The sequence below is a fragment of the Anabrus simplex genome, chromosome 8 (assembly GCF_040414725.1).
Source record: "Anabrus simplex isolate iqAnaSimp1 chromosome 8, ASM4041472v1, whole genome shotgun sequence".
NCBI classification, from domain to species: Eukaryota; Metazoa; Arthropoda; class Insecta; order Orthoptera; family Tettigoniidae; genus Anabrus; species Anabrus simplex.
Window position 1 is genome coordinate 122,440,650 of NC_090272.1, and position 17,073 is coordinate 122,457,722.

Genomic DNA, 17,073 nt, shown 5'->3' on the forward strand with positions numbered 1-17,073 from the left:
GGAAGGACTATGAAGAACATTGTGTTCTAAAGGAGAAAGGTGAGTTGTAGAGGATATTATGATCTTAGGTTGGAAAAGTAGGCTATTATAAGGGATAGAATACATAGGAAGTTTTGGCAAACGTAGAAATTTATCGCTGTGCGTGCACAACAGTTTGTATGCCTGATAGATAGCAGGGGTTCGTTCTCCTCTTGGGGGAGGTTTCGTATAATATTCATGTAGAAGCTGTAATTTTGGAATTAATGGTGACCGAGCCAAAGCAAATTTCTTTAGAAGGTATTTACCTGCTAAAGACTTTCTACGAATCCACAAAGGATATTCACCTGTTTCTACAAGTAAGGCATTTGTAGGAGTAGTTTTTAATGCACCTATACATATTCGAAGCGCTTTGTATTGTATGGTATTGAGATGTGAAACTATGGAAGGTGCGGCCGTATCTTAAAAAATGCACAATAATCTAATACAGAGCGAATTTTAGCACGATAAAGCGATAAAGCTACTAATGGATCTGCTCCCCAACTTCTACGTGTCACTGTTTTAAGGATTTGGATATACCCGTCCGTTTTTTGCCGAATTGCATTAACCCTCTACTGCATACTGTTGCCTTTAGGCAACAAATAACTTTTCACCTGTATAAATGGATAAATATTGTACACAGAGGTAGTTTTACGGCACACCTTCAACTGTACAATCAATTAAACACATATCCCAGTGATGCCTTGTTTTTTTTACATAACATAAGACAAAACAGCCCTGCAACCAAAGGTACTCCTTCCACCCCGTCAACATCCACGCGAACCAACCACCGTTTATTTTACGTGGGCCCTCCCCATCACATTACCACAGGCTTCAGGAGTACCTCTGGCTCAACCTCAAAGACATTACCGACCTACGGTTCTGCAAGTTGTACTTGCGCCTTGCAGTACGTATCCATGGCCAGTAGGTAGTAATGTTCGGTCTTTGAATGTTAAAAGCTTAGCGTACAGACAGACAGACCACGCGTCACAGAGGATATACGGGCGGAGCCCGGATCCTTTGTGCCATTTTAGCCCTTCGACCCGAAGGTCTTGAGTGCTGCTTTCGACATATGGTGTTAGGTACAGAACTGTGATGGGGATGGTGGTATCCTGAAGAATGAGGTCTGAACTGGTCAGGATATGACCTGCACCCGTATGGGTGAGAAGAAAAAGAAGTCCTGGACCACTATGTGGTGTCCAGGGGATTAATAATTTCCCGTAAAAGGGAGTGAATAGTTATTCATAGTGGCACAGGGCCGGTAGAAGTGGAGAGGGGATGATGGTCACCCATCCAGTGGGTGACCACTCCCAATGTTGCTTAACTGTCAGAATAATATGGAGAGTAGATCTAGTGGAAAGGGGGGTGTGAGTGAATCGTGAAAAATCGTATATATATTCAACTATGGCAATCCACATCACATATGAGTGTTAAGCTATTAGCCCCAGTTAAGAATTGCTGGCACATGTAATACACTGAGCGTATGTTGAACATTAAAGCTTGAAATTTTCTTCACCAAACGAAAACGAAAAATAATTCATGCAGTATAGGGTTAATATGATGTTTCCACGAGAGCTTATGATCAATTATGATACCGAGGTATGTGTGTTGAAGTGAGAACGGAACTAGAAATTCATCAAGTATTAAGGGGGAGTGGTCATACGATCTCTTGTGCGTAAAAAGCATTGCTGTGCATTTAGGAATTGATAGAGTTAGACCATGGGTATCCAACCACTTAATTACGTCACGCATTACACTAGCTAAGATCCTCCTGCATTCAGGGATGCTCTCATGGGAGATATATATAGTAAAGTCATCAGCGTAAGACAAAACTCTAGCGTATGGTGAAATTATCTGTTCTAATTCACGCATATAAAAAGCAAATAGAACACCGCTTAAAACGTCCCCCTGTGGTAAACCGGTCGAAGTCTGTCTACCCTCAAGTGGAGTATGTGGTGTTTTAACGATAAGAGTGCGGTATGTAAGTAATTGATATAAAAGAGATTCAGTAATAAGAACTTTGGTGCCTTTTAGCGCGCCACACTCTATCTCGTTGCTGATATCTAAGAAATTTTATGAAAATTGGCCTGTTTCCTGATGTCACCACATCAGCAGTCGATCTCTGTTTTCGCCCTAATCTGTGACATCGATCAGTGCACTCAATATTCAGGTCAATCTGATGGTATCCAAGGCCTTGCTGTACACATCTTCATCAGCAGTCTTATTAACACCATGCAACAGGAGACATTTGCATCTGTTGTATTGGGCCGCTTCATCTGACAATGCTTCTTGTATCTCAAGACGCTGTTCAATTTTACTTATATTTCTCTTCAAATCGGATATTTCCGCTGAAATCGATTCTCGAAAGTCACGGAAGTCACGTTCAAGCACACGTAGCAACTCTTTGGGATTAATAATAATATATTTATTGCAGCTAATTGCCATACACAAAGAATAAACAAAATCATTCAATGCAGAACTTAATTAGAGAAATCTTCCTTCCTTCACACCTTAGTACGTGATAGCGATCACACTGCTTCCCGCACAAAGCACACATGCATCCCTCATTTGGCGAGTGATACTTCGTCGTGGAGCATAGTTTGAAGTGAAAACCATGCACAGCAAGCCTTGTTGATACATGCCGTAACTCGTAGTTGGCTTCCGTACTGTAGAAATCCAACCAGATTTCCGATTTTTTTTCTCTGATGTTCGCGAAATAAACTTTGGTACGCTGGAGTTGATGGGAGAGAGAATTTGTCCCGTATTTCCTCCAAAAACATAATTTCCCTAGTTGGCTCATACACCAGTCTCGAAGAGGTGAATTTCGATAAACATAAGGCTCTCTTTAAAAATGTTGCTTTTATCTTCTCCACATCCTTTTTCTTACCGACAAATACTGCCAGATACTGGGGATGCCGTAGGTTATTACAGGTGCTATTTTCACTCTGAATAACTTCTACGCTGTCTGAAGGGATATTTTATACAAATATTTGATGTCATTAATAGCTACCACTGCTGCTGTTAATCTTTGTTTGATATGCGCTGTGAAATTGGTTCCTTGTATATGCAGTGTTATTCCGAGGTATTTAAATTTATTCACACTGGTTAATGGTTCTCCATCCAAATATATCACATCACTTGCTGCATTTCTGCCTCCTTTCCTAAAGGTCATAGTCATGGTTTTACTTCTGTTAACATGAAGGTCATTTGTTTTAGCCCACTCTAATAGTCGATCAAATGCCAACTGCAGAGCAGGTATTGATCTGGACACTAAAACCATGTCATCTGCGTACATATAAATGTTCGTGCTTTCTGTCTTCGATGCCTGAATGACATCATGTGTTGCGACGTTAAAAAGGAGAGGGCTTATAGGATCACCTTGTAGTACATCTGTAGTCTGGTCTATTGGATCGGATATTGTGATCGAATCGTCTATTTGCACCTCATTCTTTGCCAGGATGTTTTTTACTAATTGCAATAATGGATTATTTTTTCCTATGAGATCCTCAATCTTTGATATGACTTGTGTTCGACTAATTGTATCAAAGGCTTTCGAATAATCCACGAATATAACATGTAGCTTTCCCTTCTTTAATCTAAAGGCTTCATGAATATCATTCTGAAGGCATTCTATAGCTTGTATTGTGGACCGGTTTTTCCTAAATCCAAATTGCTCTTCTGGGAGATACTGATCTATTAAAGCATTCAGCCTTTGCGTTAACAGTTTAGTCAATATCTTCAGTAATGTGCACTCTAGTGCTACTCCTCGATATGAATTAGGGTCACTTAAGTCTCCCTTCCTTTTATAAAGGGTCTTTATCGTTGAAGTCCGCCATAGATCTGGTATTCTTCCCTGTTTAACACATTCGTTGAATAGGCTAGTAAGGGGTTCAAAGAGAATAGGAGCCAAACTCTTCAAATGTTCATTATAGATCATGTCTGGCCCGTGTGCTTTGTTATTTTTCAAATTTAAGAGTACCTCCTGTATCTCCTGTGCGCTGAACAGATCTATTGGTCCATCAATTTCGGTGCTATCGTTGATTATGCGTGGTCTCGTGTCCTTAAATGTCAAAACCTGTGTATAATGAGCCGTCCACGTGCTCATGGGAATATTCCGAGGGAATGTTGGTCGTTTCGGCTTGATAACCATGTAAGGGTTGTTTTCTGCCTCTTCTATCTGTCTTAGTGCTGTCTCTTCATAGTATTTCGCTTTAGTTTCCCTTATTAGCTTTTTGTATTCCCTTCTTTTGTATTCCCTTCTTTTCCAGGCGTACATTATTAGTGCTTCTTCTAGCGTGTCTGCAGCAGTTTGGAGGAGTTTAATTTTTTCATATCTAGCCTGGTAACAGGACCCGTTGAACCATGGTTTTGCTCTTTTCTCGGTTTGACTATATTTTATAGCGGAATTTAGGATAATGTTTTGTAATTTCGATACTGCACTATCAATATCACCATCTTGGACATGTAGGGACACCATATCTATTAGTGCATTAGACTCTGATATTACCCGCATGTTGATTTTCCTTGATACTTCCGTAGTTTTAGTGACGGCTCTGGTTCTCTCTCGCAGCATCAGTGTTGTTGCCACTGGTAAGTGCTTCCTGGTTGCTGTGCGTAGAATTGTCCGGGAAATCATTTCGTGGTCCTTCATATTGGAAAATAACAAATCTATTGTGCTACTTCCATTATGGCACATATGTCTTTTCACTTGGTTCGTTAATAAGGCTTAAACCCTTCTGTCTTGAGGTATTCCAGAAGTACCTCTGTTTTAGAGTTGCGAATATCTATCCTGCAATTCAGGTCTCCCGTGAGTATTACTAGATCATGTGGTTGTATTCTATGAAGCCCAGCACTAATCCACATTGTCTTCTGCCTTGTATCGTGGTGGGAAGTATACGCCTATCACTGTGCATAGTTTTGTTTTTACTATTATCATCTCCGGTACTTCGTACAGCAATTTAAAGGGGGCCATTTTGAGTTTGAGAAGGCATGAGATTCCTCCCACTGGTCTACCCGTTTGTCCTTGAGTGGCAAAAACATGCATCGTATAAAAAGTAGGAATATTCCACTCTCTAGTTAGAAAAGTTTCTGTTAAAATGATCAAATCAAAGTCCGCTAAATCATCGTTTGGTAACCTATCGAATGCATTTACTGCACCTTCAGCGTTCCATGTCATTACTTTCAATGTGTTATTTGTTTCTTTCCTATAGCCGTATGCTTTCTCTTTGGTGTCCTCGAAAAAGAAATCGCCTTACTAAGACACCTTTCGGAAAGAAGTGTGGTTGATCTACTAACTCTCTCAGTTCGAACGGTATTCCTACTCTGAATGACTTATTGTTACCGACTGCTTTTAGCTGAGCACATTCAATCCTCCCGGCAATACCATTATCTTTTAAGTGCGCTACAAGGTCTGCATCTTTGACCGTTTCGTGTATTCGGCCGACATATAACCAAGCTGATTTATCTCCTGCTCTTAGTTGATTGTTTTCAGGTGTCCTGTTTCCATTGATAAATTGTTTTTTCTTGTATTTCTTTTTATCTACTATTCTCCACTGAAGGTGCTCTTCATCGCTGTCTGTACCTTGTCGTCCAACAGTATGCATATCGGGTAATATTTCGTGATCCTTCCGTTTTGGATCTGTTCTGTCTCTATGATCGGGTATGTTCTCCCGTATGGACGATTCCTTTCCCCCATTGGGGTATACCTTTGCTTCGAGTTGTGGTGCTGGTTGGATTTCCTTCCAGTGATGTTTTTTGACTAGCCACCTCTCTGAAGCTCTTCGTGGAATTGGTTGGGCCGGTCGGGCCTGTTGGTTCCTCGCTATGTTGTTCGGGATTTCTTCCCCTATGTTTCGTTTTGTTGGTATCCGGAGTTATGTCACCTATACCTACTGTAGGGGATCTGGTACGTTGTCCGGCGACGGTTGGTCTAATGTCTGCTAGGCCTAATTCTTTCTTTGTTTCTTCCACAGTTTCCTTGATCATCCTTTTGTTGGTATCCGGAGTTATTATGTCTCCTATACCTACTGAGGTGATTCTGGTATGTTGTCCGGTTGTTCTGATATCTGCTAATTCCTTCTTTATTTCTTCCACCGTTTCCTTGATTATCATCGGGATGCGATCAGTCAGATACTTTATGAGGAAATTCAACTTCTGATCTATTTCGTTTATTTTCCGGTCTCTGTCGTCATTCCATTTTAGCGCGTGGGGTTTGCACTTACTGCATAACCAAGTCAGCTTGAAGTTCTTTCTTTTCTTCATATCATATTCACCCCTGATCATGCCGGTACATTCCTGGTGCTGCCATCTGTTGCAACTCTCACATTCAATGGCGTGGTCTTCATCTCCCACTGGTTTCCTACAGATGTCACACTGCATCTCAGTCGTTACCTGCTCCGCTCCTGACTCTGTATTCTCCTTGCTGCTTGTCATTGTCAAGACGTCAAAATGGCGACTTATTACTATCTGCAAAGAAAAGTTCAATGTCACTCTCAATCCACAATCCAATGTCCACTCCCCCAGATAATAGATGAGCAAGTAATATACCAGTTAGTTGGATATTCCTTGGTCTCGGGTACTTTCAGTTGGAAAAGATCTCGTATCCTTACCGCTAAGCTTTATGGCTGATAGATGTCGTTAATTGTCACGGGTAATTATGAACTCTAAGATATTCAACGGAGTTTTATATCTTACGATTACTCCTTGGCAAATATTTCTTGGCCAAATATTAAAATGGCGGGTCCAACACAAATTCCACTTGTATGTTGTATATATACATGTATCTCTTGGATGGGATAACGTTATCTGACTCATTGATGTGGATATGTTACTGCCCCCGAAAAGTCTGAAGTATCGATATTCACTTACAATGGTTTTCGACCAAGTGGACTGTTTTTAATGTGCCTATTGTTTAAAAATTATGTGTTTGTGACTGGGCGACACGACCAGAGTCCATACATTTCCAGAAGAAGAAGAATATCCAAATGTTTCAATTCACCATACGAATAGCAAACCAGACCTGGATCGGGATGAAAACAGGTGTGAGTGCGTGTCGGTGTTCGGTTCATGTTGTGACAAATGGTAATAATTGTTTATGAAACTTAGTCACGTTCAAACAAAGCAAATTAGATGACATTAGGGGAATTGAAGCGCGCCGGTTAAATGTGGTTTTATACACTTCTTGTAAAAGTGCCAAGGCCCTGCATGTCAAGCATTGCCTTGGGAGTTGGAACACGTCATTGTGTTTTGTTGTAGTTCTGTTCATTTTCTTCGTTTTTTTGAAATATATTGTTAACGCTGGTCATTGACATTAGCCATGGAATGTGTAAAAGAGATCTCATACCTTTCCTATAAAAGTGACAAACAGTTTTCAATTTTTTGGATGGTTTGATGAATGGCTACCTAAAGATTGTGAACATCTTCTGCAAGTTTGTAAGCAGAACGTGAAGTCTACATATAATTTAAAATGGATGCATCAATTTATGGCACATGTTCGTAGCATAATGTGCTGATAGTTTGACTTTAGAAGAGTACCCTATATACCGTGCACTGCATCATGTTTCGGACTAAGGTTCGGATACACACTTGCAAAGTTATTGTGACATCTTTAGTGTGGTTTTTAGTGTTTGTGGTTTTGTTAACATTTTACTCTGCCTGTGTGGGAGGATCTGGTTGGGGATGTGGTGTTGTAAACAAAAATGAAGGGCGGCATGTAGAAAGACTGCAAGATCAGGAGCAAGGTAATGATGTGGACGATGATGGTGCAGGGGGTGGGAACAGTAGAGGGCGTGGAATCCTGAACGAGCAATTGTCTGAGCATGGAAACGATAAACATCAGTCAGGCAAGTATCCTGTGTCACAGCTACGACGTTGGCGTCCTGCCCCTTCAGTGCCAGAACAGTATGGTCAGCCTGGTGAGAGAGGGAAAGCAGTCCTCATACCTGCAGATCAGACAGCCATCATGAAGGAAAAGTTCAAGTTAAATCAGTTCAATCTTCTAGCGAGTGATATGATCTCTTTTAACCGATCATTGGCTGATGTGCGCCTGGAAGGATGTAAGAGCAAGCAGTATCCAGCATTACTGCCGACAACCTCCATTGTAATAGTTTTTCATAATGAAGCCTGGTCTACATTAATGCGAACCATCTGGAGTGCTATCAACCGATCTCCTCATCCATTATTGAAGGAGATTATTCTTGTAGACGATGCCAGTGAGAGAGATTATTTGGGGAAACGTTTAGAAGATTATGTGGCGAACCTCCCAATCCCGGTGCATGTATTCCGAACAGAGAAACGTTCAGGACTTATAAGGGCAAAGCTCTTGGGTGCCAAGCATGTCCAAGGACAGGTGATTACATTCCTTGATGCCCACTGTGAATGCACAGAGGGATGGTTAGAACCGCTCCTATCTAGAATAGCTGAAGACAGGAAAACAGTGGTGTGTCCTGTTATAGACGTCATTTCTGATGATACGTTTGAATATGTCACTCCATCTGACCAAACATGGGGAGGTTTTAATTGGAAACTGAACTTCAGATGGTATAGAGTTCCTCAGAGAGAGATGGATCGCAGAGGTGGTGATCGAACCTCACCTTTACGAACCCCAACCATGGCTGGAGGCTTGCTTTCCATCGATAGGGATTATTTCTATGAACTTGGGGCATATGACGAAGGAATGGATATTTGGGGTGGTGACAATTTGGAGATGCCTTTTCGGGTGTGGCAATGTGGAGGTGTTTTGGAAATAATTCCCTGTTCCCATGTTGGCCATGTATTTCGTGACAAGTTTCCTTACACATTCCCAGGCGGTGTGTCGAAAATTATATTGCATAATGCTGCCCGTGTGGCAGAAGTTTGGATGGATGAATGGAGAGATTTTTATTATGCAATGAATCCAGGAGCAAGAAATGTTGATTTTGGCGATGTATCTGAAAGAAAAGCTCTAAGAGAAAGGCTAAAATGCAAGAATTTCCGATGGTATCTAGAGAATATTTATCCTGAATCTCAGATGCCATTGGACTATTATTATCTTGGAGATGTGAGGAATGCAGAAACACAGAATTGCTTAGATACTCTAGGCCGAAAAGAAGGAGAAAATGTTGGTATGAGTTACTGCCATGGACTTGGTGGCAACCAGGTGTTTTCTTACACAAAACGACAGCAGATTATTTCTGATGACAATTGCCTTGATGCCTCGATGCCAGATGATCCTGTCAAACTTGTAAGATGTCACGGAATGGGAGGCAACCAAGCTTGGGTATATAATACACAGGATCGCACAATAAAACATGTAAATACTGGCCAGTGTTTACAAAAACCAGACATTCACGATCAGTCTCAGCCATTGCTGCGAACTTGTAATGGCAGCTTGGGACAGCAGTGGGTTATGAAGAGCAAGTTCCGTTGGCAAGCAGTCAACAGCTAACTGATCACCGACTGAACTATACCTGTTATCTTTGATCTTCCAGTGCACACAGAATGAGACAGACTTATTTATAAGCAAATGAGGGTGATGATCTGTGTGCATGTGGGTCCACATTACTTTTAAAATGAAGGTTTATTATACCAAGGGGGGAGCATGAAATCACGTTGTTATATTTTGATCATTTCAGGGCTGTGGAAATTATGAAATAAGAATTTTAGTTCAAGTATTGTATTTCTATAAGTATACATTTTATATGCAATATCATATTTTTTTAATTTCTTTTGATGTATTGGCATAATAAGAAAAGACTAGACATCATATGTGAACATGGAAATAATTCAATATCATATTTTATATCACGTGTGTAAACTCTTTGGGATTAGTGGCATTGTTAGTAGTAGCAGCAGTTAGAGCTTCCTCCAGGCGCCCTTGGAATTGAGACATACGTCTTTCAAATTCACTAATCTTCTCATTCACAGCTTTGAGGGTCATGTTTGATGCACTAAAAATGAAATATATATTTATAAATCTAGTGGATCCCACTCACGGTAAATACACTGACTGACAGTGACAATGCAACACCAAGGAGGAGTGGTTCGAAAGGGATGAAAGTTGGGGAAAAAACAGAGACGGCACGGACGAATAATTGATGTTTATTTCAAACCGATATGCAGGTTACACAATGCGCACGGCATCGACTCAGTAGGATGTAGGACCACCGCGAGCGGCGATGCACGCAGAAACACGTCGAGGTACAGAGTCAATAAGAGTGCGGATGGTGTCCTGAGGGATGGTTCTCCATTCTCTGTCAACCATTTGCCACAGTTGGTCGTCCGTACGAGGCTGGGGCAGAGTTTGCAAACGGCGTCCAATGAGATCCCACACGTGTTCGATTGGTGAGAGATCCGGAGAGTACGCTGGCCACGGAAGCATCTGTACACCTCGTAGAGCCTGTTGGGAGATGCGAGCAGTGTGTGGGCGGGCATTATCCTGCTGAAACAGAGCATTGGGCAGCCCCTGAAGGTACGGGAGTGCCACCGGCCGCAGCACATGCTGCACGTAGCGGTGGGCATTTAACGTGCATTGAATACACACTAGAGGTGACGTGGAATCATACGCAATAGCGCCCCAAACCATGATGCCGCGTTGTCTAGCGGTAGGGTGCTCCACAGTTACTGCCGGATTTGACCTTTCTCCACGCCGACGCCACACTCGTCTGCGGTGACTATCACTGACAGAACAGAAGCGTGACTCATCGGAGAACACGACGTTCCGCCATTCCCTCATCCAAGTCGCTCTAGCCCGGCACCATGCCAGGCGTGCACGTCTATGCTGTGGAGTCAATGGTAGTCTTCTGAGCGGACGCCGGGAGTGCAGGCCTCCTTCAACCAATCGACGGGAAATTGTTCTGGTCGATATTGGAACAGCCAGGGTGTCTTGCACATGCTGAAGAATGGCGGTTGACGTGGCATGCGGGGCTGCCACCGCTTGGCGGCGGATGCGCCGATCCTCGCGTGCTGACGTCACTCGGGCTGCGCCTGGACCCCTCGCACGTGCCACATGTCCCTGCGCCAACCATCTTCGCCACAGGCGCTGCACCGTGGACACATCCCTATGGGTATCGGCTGCGATATGACGAAGCGACCAACCTGCCCTTCTCAGCCCGATCACCATACCCCTCGTAAAGTCGTCTGTCTGCTGGAAATGCCTCCGTTGACGGCGGCCTGGCATTCTTAGCTATACACGTGTCCTGTGGCACACGACAACACGTTCTACAATGACTGTCAGCTGAGAAATCACGGTACGAAGTGGGCCATTCGCCAACGCCGTGTCCCATTTATCGTTCGCTACGTGCGCAGCACAGCGGCGCATTTCACATCATGAGCATACCTCAGTGACGTCAGTCTACCCTGCAATTGGCATAAAGTTCTGACCACTCCTTCTTGGTGTTGCATTTGCTCTGTCAGTCAGTGTATGTATATTTTGATATTCGGTAGGCGAATTACGGAGCACTTTCACACACGTTCAACTACAGGCGCCATTTTATATTTATTGTCTACAGTAATATAATCGTGGTGAAATATTCGACTTATCCATTTAACATTGAACACACATTGAAAGAATGGACGATAACGTTGATGATCTTCACGATATTTTAAACATAGAAGACATACACCATTCAGAGGTTGTGGAGGCTAGACATCTTCGTAAAGTAAAACACTTCAAAGAGACGGAATGACAATGAATAACTATAAAAGAAATGATGGCTGGGCGTATGTTTGTGTAATAATGTGTTACTGCTTAATAGACTTTTGAAATTGCGAGTTTATTATACATTATCTGCCTCTACAAAGATCTTAGATCTTTCTCAAATTTGAGTATGAAAAGGGACATATTCCTTGACATAAAAAATGGTATAACTTGAAAACCGTACGTAATATGATTTCCATACTTTGTAGTTGAATACGCAGAAATATGATGTATATGCCTAATAGAAACTTTTTTGATCAAACCTTTCGTTTAGCTACAAAACAGGTTTTCCTTTCTCCTGAAAAGTAAGGATTTTGGAATGTGTATCCTTTTCAACTCGCCGATTCAATTGCAATTGCTTACGTTTTTCGTACTCTCCCAGTTAGGAGCTATTGATCTTTTCTTAAGCCTCTCCATTTCTTTTTTGGCGTTCATTACACAAGCAAGCTGAAGAAATGTTGATATCAGTATAAGCCAATTTCCAGCTGTCTCACTTAGTGTTGCCACTGCCTTTTCGATATGCCGTGTTACTGTGCGACTTTCCGGAAAGTTTTGCTCGTAGATAACCAGCAGAAGCGATCATAAAGGCGGTGAACGTGCGAAATGCGTCAGTGAACTGCGGGAAGAGATTCCTACGCCTTGGAACGAGTGTATACGTGCTGTATAGTAATACAATGCGTATACCTCGTTTATTAGTAAGAAAAATGTAAAACGCTTATACAGGGTTTATTCACTGTATAACTAAACAAGAGTTAAACAACTGTATAAGGACTTATTAGTAAGACGGATAGTGTACAAGGCGTCCTTGTCCAGCTCCTGCCAGGTCGGGGTGTTGATGGCACTTCTCCATCATTGCCTCCTCCTTCCACCACTTCTCTTCAGTAATTGCATTTCAGTCCAGTCTTCTTTTCCTTATGCTGTTCTTGATAGTCTATCCATCTTGCTCCGGGCCTCCCTCTTGCCCTCTTTCCCTCTATCTTAGCCTTTGGAATCCTTCCCTCTTCCATCCTCATAACCTGTCCAGACCATCTAAATTTATTCTTCTCCATCCTATCACTCAGTTTTCCTACCCCTATCTCTTTTCTGACCTTAACATTTCTTACTCTGTCTCTCCTTGTCTTCCACACCATACTCCCCAGGAACTTCATATCACTGGCCTGAATCTCATCTCATTTAAACCTTGTAATCTGATAGTATAGTAGCCTACATCTTGTACATTCTCTCTTTACATTTCATAGGAACTTATCTGTTCCACACCAAATTCCTTACATTCTGATAGAACGTATTTCCCACTTGTACCCTTCTGCTGATTCCCTTATCAAACCTTGCATCTTGCATTATTTCACTTCTCAAATACTTGAAGCATTCATCATTGTTAAGTACCACTGTTATGATGGCCATGGGTCCGCGTTGCCTGGGAGTAATACCATTATGTAAGGAACACCATGGGTTTGTGTTGCCTGTGGGCGTTTCCATAATCTGTGATATACATTGCCTATGATTAGTAGCACTATGTGAATAACACCATGAGTATACGTGGCCTGTGATTAGTTCCACTAAGTGAGGAACTTCACGGGAATATCGGCGCCCGTGATTAGTAGCACTATGTGAGAAACATCATGGGTCTGCGCCGCTTGTGAGTAGTATCCTTATGTACGAAACACCATAGGTTTGTGTTACTCGTGAGTGGTGCCATTTTGTGTGACATACCATGGGTCGACATTACCTGCGATTAGTACGACCATTGGAGAAACACCCTGAGTCTGAGTTACCTGTGATTATTACCACTATTGGAGGAACACCATGATTCTGCTTTACCAGTGACTAGTACCATTATGAGGGGCCGGTGATCTAGATTTTGGACCCCTTTAGATAAGTGTTACCGTGTTTTGGTGGATCGGCAGAGGTGAAAGAAGGTGCGGGCTGGAATGGGTCTAACTACAAGTCCGAAAGATGAATTTAAAATTTAAATAAAGGTTATATTTTCAATAGACAACAGGATTTAACAATTTTTTCACTAGGTGAAATAACAATGAATATTCAGGTACAATAATAATTTTACAAGCGAAAACACAAGTTAAGGTGTCTTTACAAATCCTAGGCTTCGAGCCCCAATTTGACAATCGTTGAACTCTCGGCTCACAACCACAAATTACCAAAGGGCAGAAAACCCCTAATTACATGGAGCACTTGCTCCCACCTCGTAATGTCAAGCCTCCTAGAGGCACCTTTCAAAATACCAGAAAGAGCTGACCCGCTCTCACTCGTCCAAGCCCATTAAAGGCAATAACAGACTATTACACTTAACTGCCATCAAGGCACAACATATAACGGAACAGGGGTATCTCGTACCCAATCTACTGGGCCTTAAAAGAGAAATAATAGGTTAATGAAATGGCCCAAAATACCAATATGAATGGAGGCGTTGCTTGCACTCCTACATGCAACTTGATAAAACCTAAGGGGCACTAGGCCGATTACACAGGGGCTATTCCCACACTAGGGAGGTGACTCGTATAAGAAAAATAATTTAACACATTAACCCATATATGCCCGCAACTTTTGTTTTTGAATGAAGTGCTCATTTTCACATTTGTTGCTTCTTTTAGTGATATTTGGTTAATGGCAACACTGATTTTTTGTTTCTATTAGCGTTACTGTCTGATTGGCCATGGGTCGAAAACGACCCTGTGGGCATATAAACTACCTTTTCCTAAATTGTTGTCATAACATATCTTACAGTTATTTACTAATACGGACAACCATTATTGTGTGAAATGTTATTGTTTTGTTTATTACAATTATACACAAATATTATTACACAGATAATTATGAGTTCAAGTACAATGGTGAATTACAACACATTCACAAAAATATTGCAGCACTAGAAAGTTACAAGCACTGTGTGCATCTTACACTGAAGTCTCAGTCTTCATGAAAAGCTATGCATGAAACTTTAAGAAACGTTTATCGTGCAACGCGACATTGCATCTCTTGCATGCTTTTGTGGTTTTACTTTTGCACGAAACACATCTTTTACGTTTCTGACCCATAGTAATCATATGACCATCACTTTTGTGTGCGATTTCTGGGATATTCTTCATGATATTCCTTGATCGGGTAGATGGGCCGGGTTGTGTTCGCGCAACTCCATATTTCAGTAAGAAGCGTTTTAGCTAGTTCCCTACGAAATGATAGAAGATCATTGGTTCTTCCAAGGGAACGAGCTAGAAGGTAGGCATTGTTCACATAAACATCTAGCAGCCAAAATACAATCGGTGTGTATCATTTCTTTCCCCTAATTCCAACCCGGTACACAACAACATTGCTATCCATTTGATCCACTCCGCGCATATAACCATTGCACAGATGAAAACCGAATGTCTGAGGAATGGCAATACTTCTGTGCTGAAGAGTACCTTTGCGTGGGTCGAATAGGATGAACTCCGTACTCACTTGAAAGGAGCGTAACAACGTTGTTATCATGCCACTAACAGTTCCTGTTGCCTTTACACCTTTGTCTGAAGCAATGACCTTCATCAGCGGGAGGTTGTATAGCCACATCAATAGTTGAAACCTCTTGTTTGGAAGATAACCTTTCAAGCTCTTCTAAAATCTCAAAAGTTATAAGACTGTTTGGGAAACTAGGAAACATGAGAAGAACTCTTAAGTTTTAGTACCGAGTCGGTAATAGATTCCCGTGATAATTCCCTCTCCCCAAATATAAAAACCTTGCAATAATAACGGAAAGAAACTAAGCTATATCTTATCATTGAGCAATAATGCAATTATAATCATATTTGATGAAATGCATGAAAGGTTCCTTATATGCCCACAGGGTCGAAAACGACCCATATCAAATATCTCGTTTTATTACATGACCATATAGAAAAATTAAAAAACTTGTGACATGTAGTCGTAAACTATATTCTTTACTCTAAGTAACAGCACAAGAACCAAGCTAAAATAATAAACAGCAAAATTGTCAACTTACATTTTCTGCCGCACTGCATCAATACTATGCTGAAGGATGTAACACAGCAATCTGTTTGCAGTTACAAGGCAAACAATACAGCTTCAAATCAACAATCACACATTCACAATAATAGCCAACATGCTGACAAATACATAATCATGATTTTAAGTCGAAAACGAATGCATGGGGATAAATGATGGCAAATGACTATTTTGGGTCGTTTTCGACCCTGTGGGCATATATGGGTTAATGAAGAGAAGAAAATCGGTTATGAAAACGTAGTCACCTCAAATCCAAATTGAAGGAGAGCTCGAGAGGGTAAAGCACTCTCTATCCCCGATTTACAGTTAAAGTAATAAGAAAATGTTTACATAAGCCGGCACTAAGTTACATTTTTAAACAGACAGGATACTTTGAAAAGGTTTAGAACCTTCCCCGGGGGTTAAACTGCTGAGCAAGAAAGAAATAAAGATGTTAAAAGGCCATTACCTTTGCTGAAGAGCTGCTGCTCGAAGGAAGAGGCGCAACCCGTCCCCTGCTATACTTCCATACACTAAGCTAGATGTTGTTGAAGTGGCCGAGAGACCAGAAAATCAGCAGCTTTTATCCCCTCGTGGAAGATTCGAGACCTTTCATGAATAATGAAGACACCTACATGCGTTTATTGGTCGGCTAAAAGTTACAAGTCAAAAATGAAGAAGAAACCTGTGATTGGAGGGAAATTAATTATAGAAATTACTGATTGGGTAAATTCAAAACAGGCGGAAAGAAAGGACTAATATTGCCAACCCACCAACGAAAGAACGAAATTTAGTAAAGACAACAACTTATGAATACAAAATATCTTCAAGAAAAGTTCCTTCACTTCGCACCAGGGTGCATGATCATAGTTTTTGGTAGAGACATCTGTGAGAGAATGTCCACACTTCTTGATAATTAGTAAACAAAAACAATTCGAAATTAACACAGTGACATCTTCAGATAAACGGTTGAATTAATTCAGTTTTAAAGTTCAGAGTTTCAGCTGTAGAGGAGTAATTTAAGGCGGAAAATTCAAATGTGCGGCGTATAGGTGTACCAACCGGTACAATAAGTATCATCCTAGTACTTAAGGCATTGTGAATAGGATCCGCTGATTATTTTTGTTTCACAATCATTTTTTCATCGTCATCCACGATGCGATTTTTCCTGAAAGGTGTTCTAACTGGGAAATACCAAGTGTCAACGTATTCACTTTATCCCCCAGCCTTTCTCTATAATGCCTGGCACTCAACAAAAAGTAGGAATTATAAAGTACAGAGTTTTCACAGCACACGGTGTACTCCAAAATATAGAGAATATACTGAAATATCAGAGAGTGTGGTCTATGGAACAATTAGAGTTAAAACTAAGAATAAAAAGAGTAAAA

The 17,073-nt window shown here is 41.3% G+C and overlaps 2 protein-coding genes across 3 annotated transcripts in view; both read left to right on the plus strand.

Moving 5' to 3' along the window:
• Window positions 1-17,073, plus strand: part of LOC136878875 (protein SERAC1) — a 315,365-nt gene that overhangs the window by 144,409 nt on the left and 153,883 nt on the right. The window lies entirely within an intron of this gene.
• On the plus strand, window positions 7,571-9,463 carry LOC136879187 (polypeptide N-acetylgalactosaminyltransferase 5-like). The gene has a single exon (XM_067152958.2). It carries the CDS (start codon window positions 7,571-7,573, stop codon window positions 9,437-9,439), a length of 1,869 nt encoding a protein of 622 aa, XP_067009059.2. The 3' UTR covers window positions 9,440-9,463.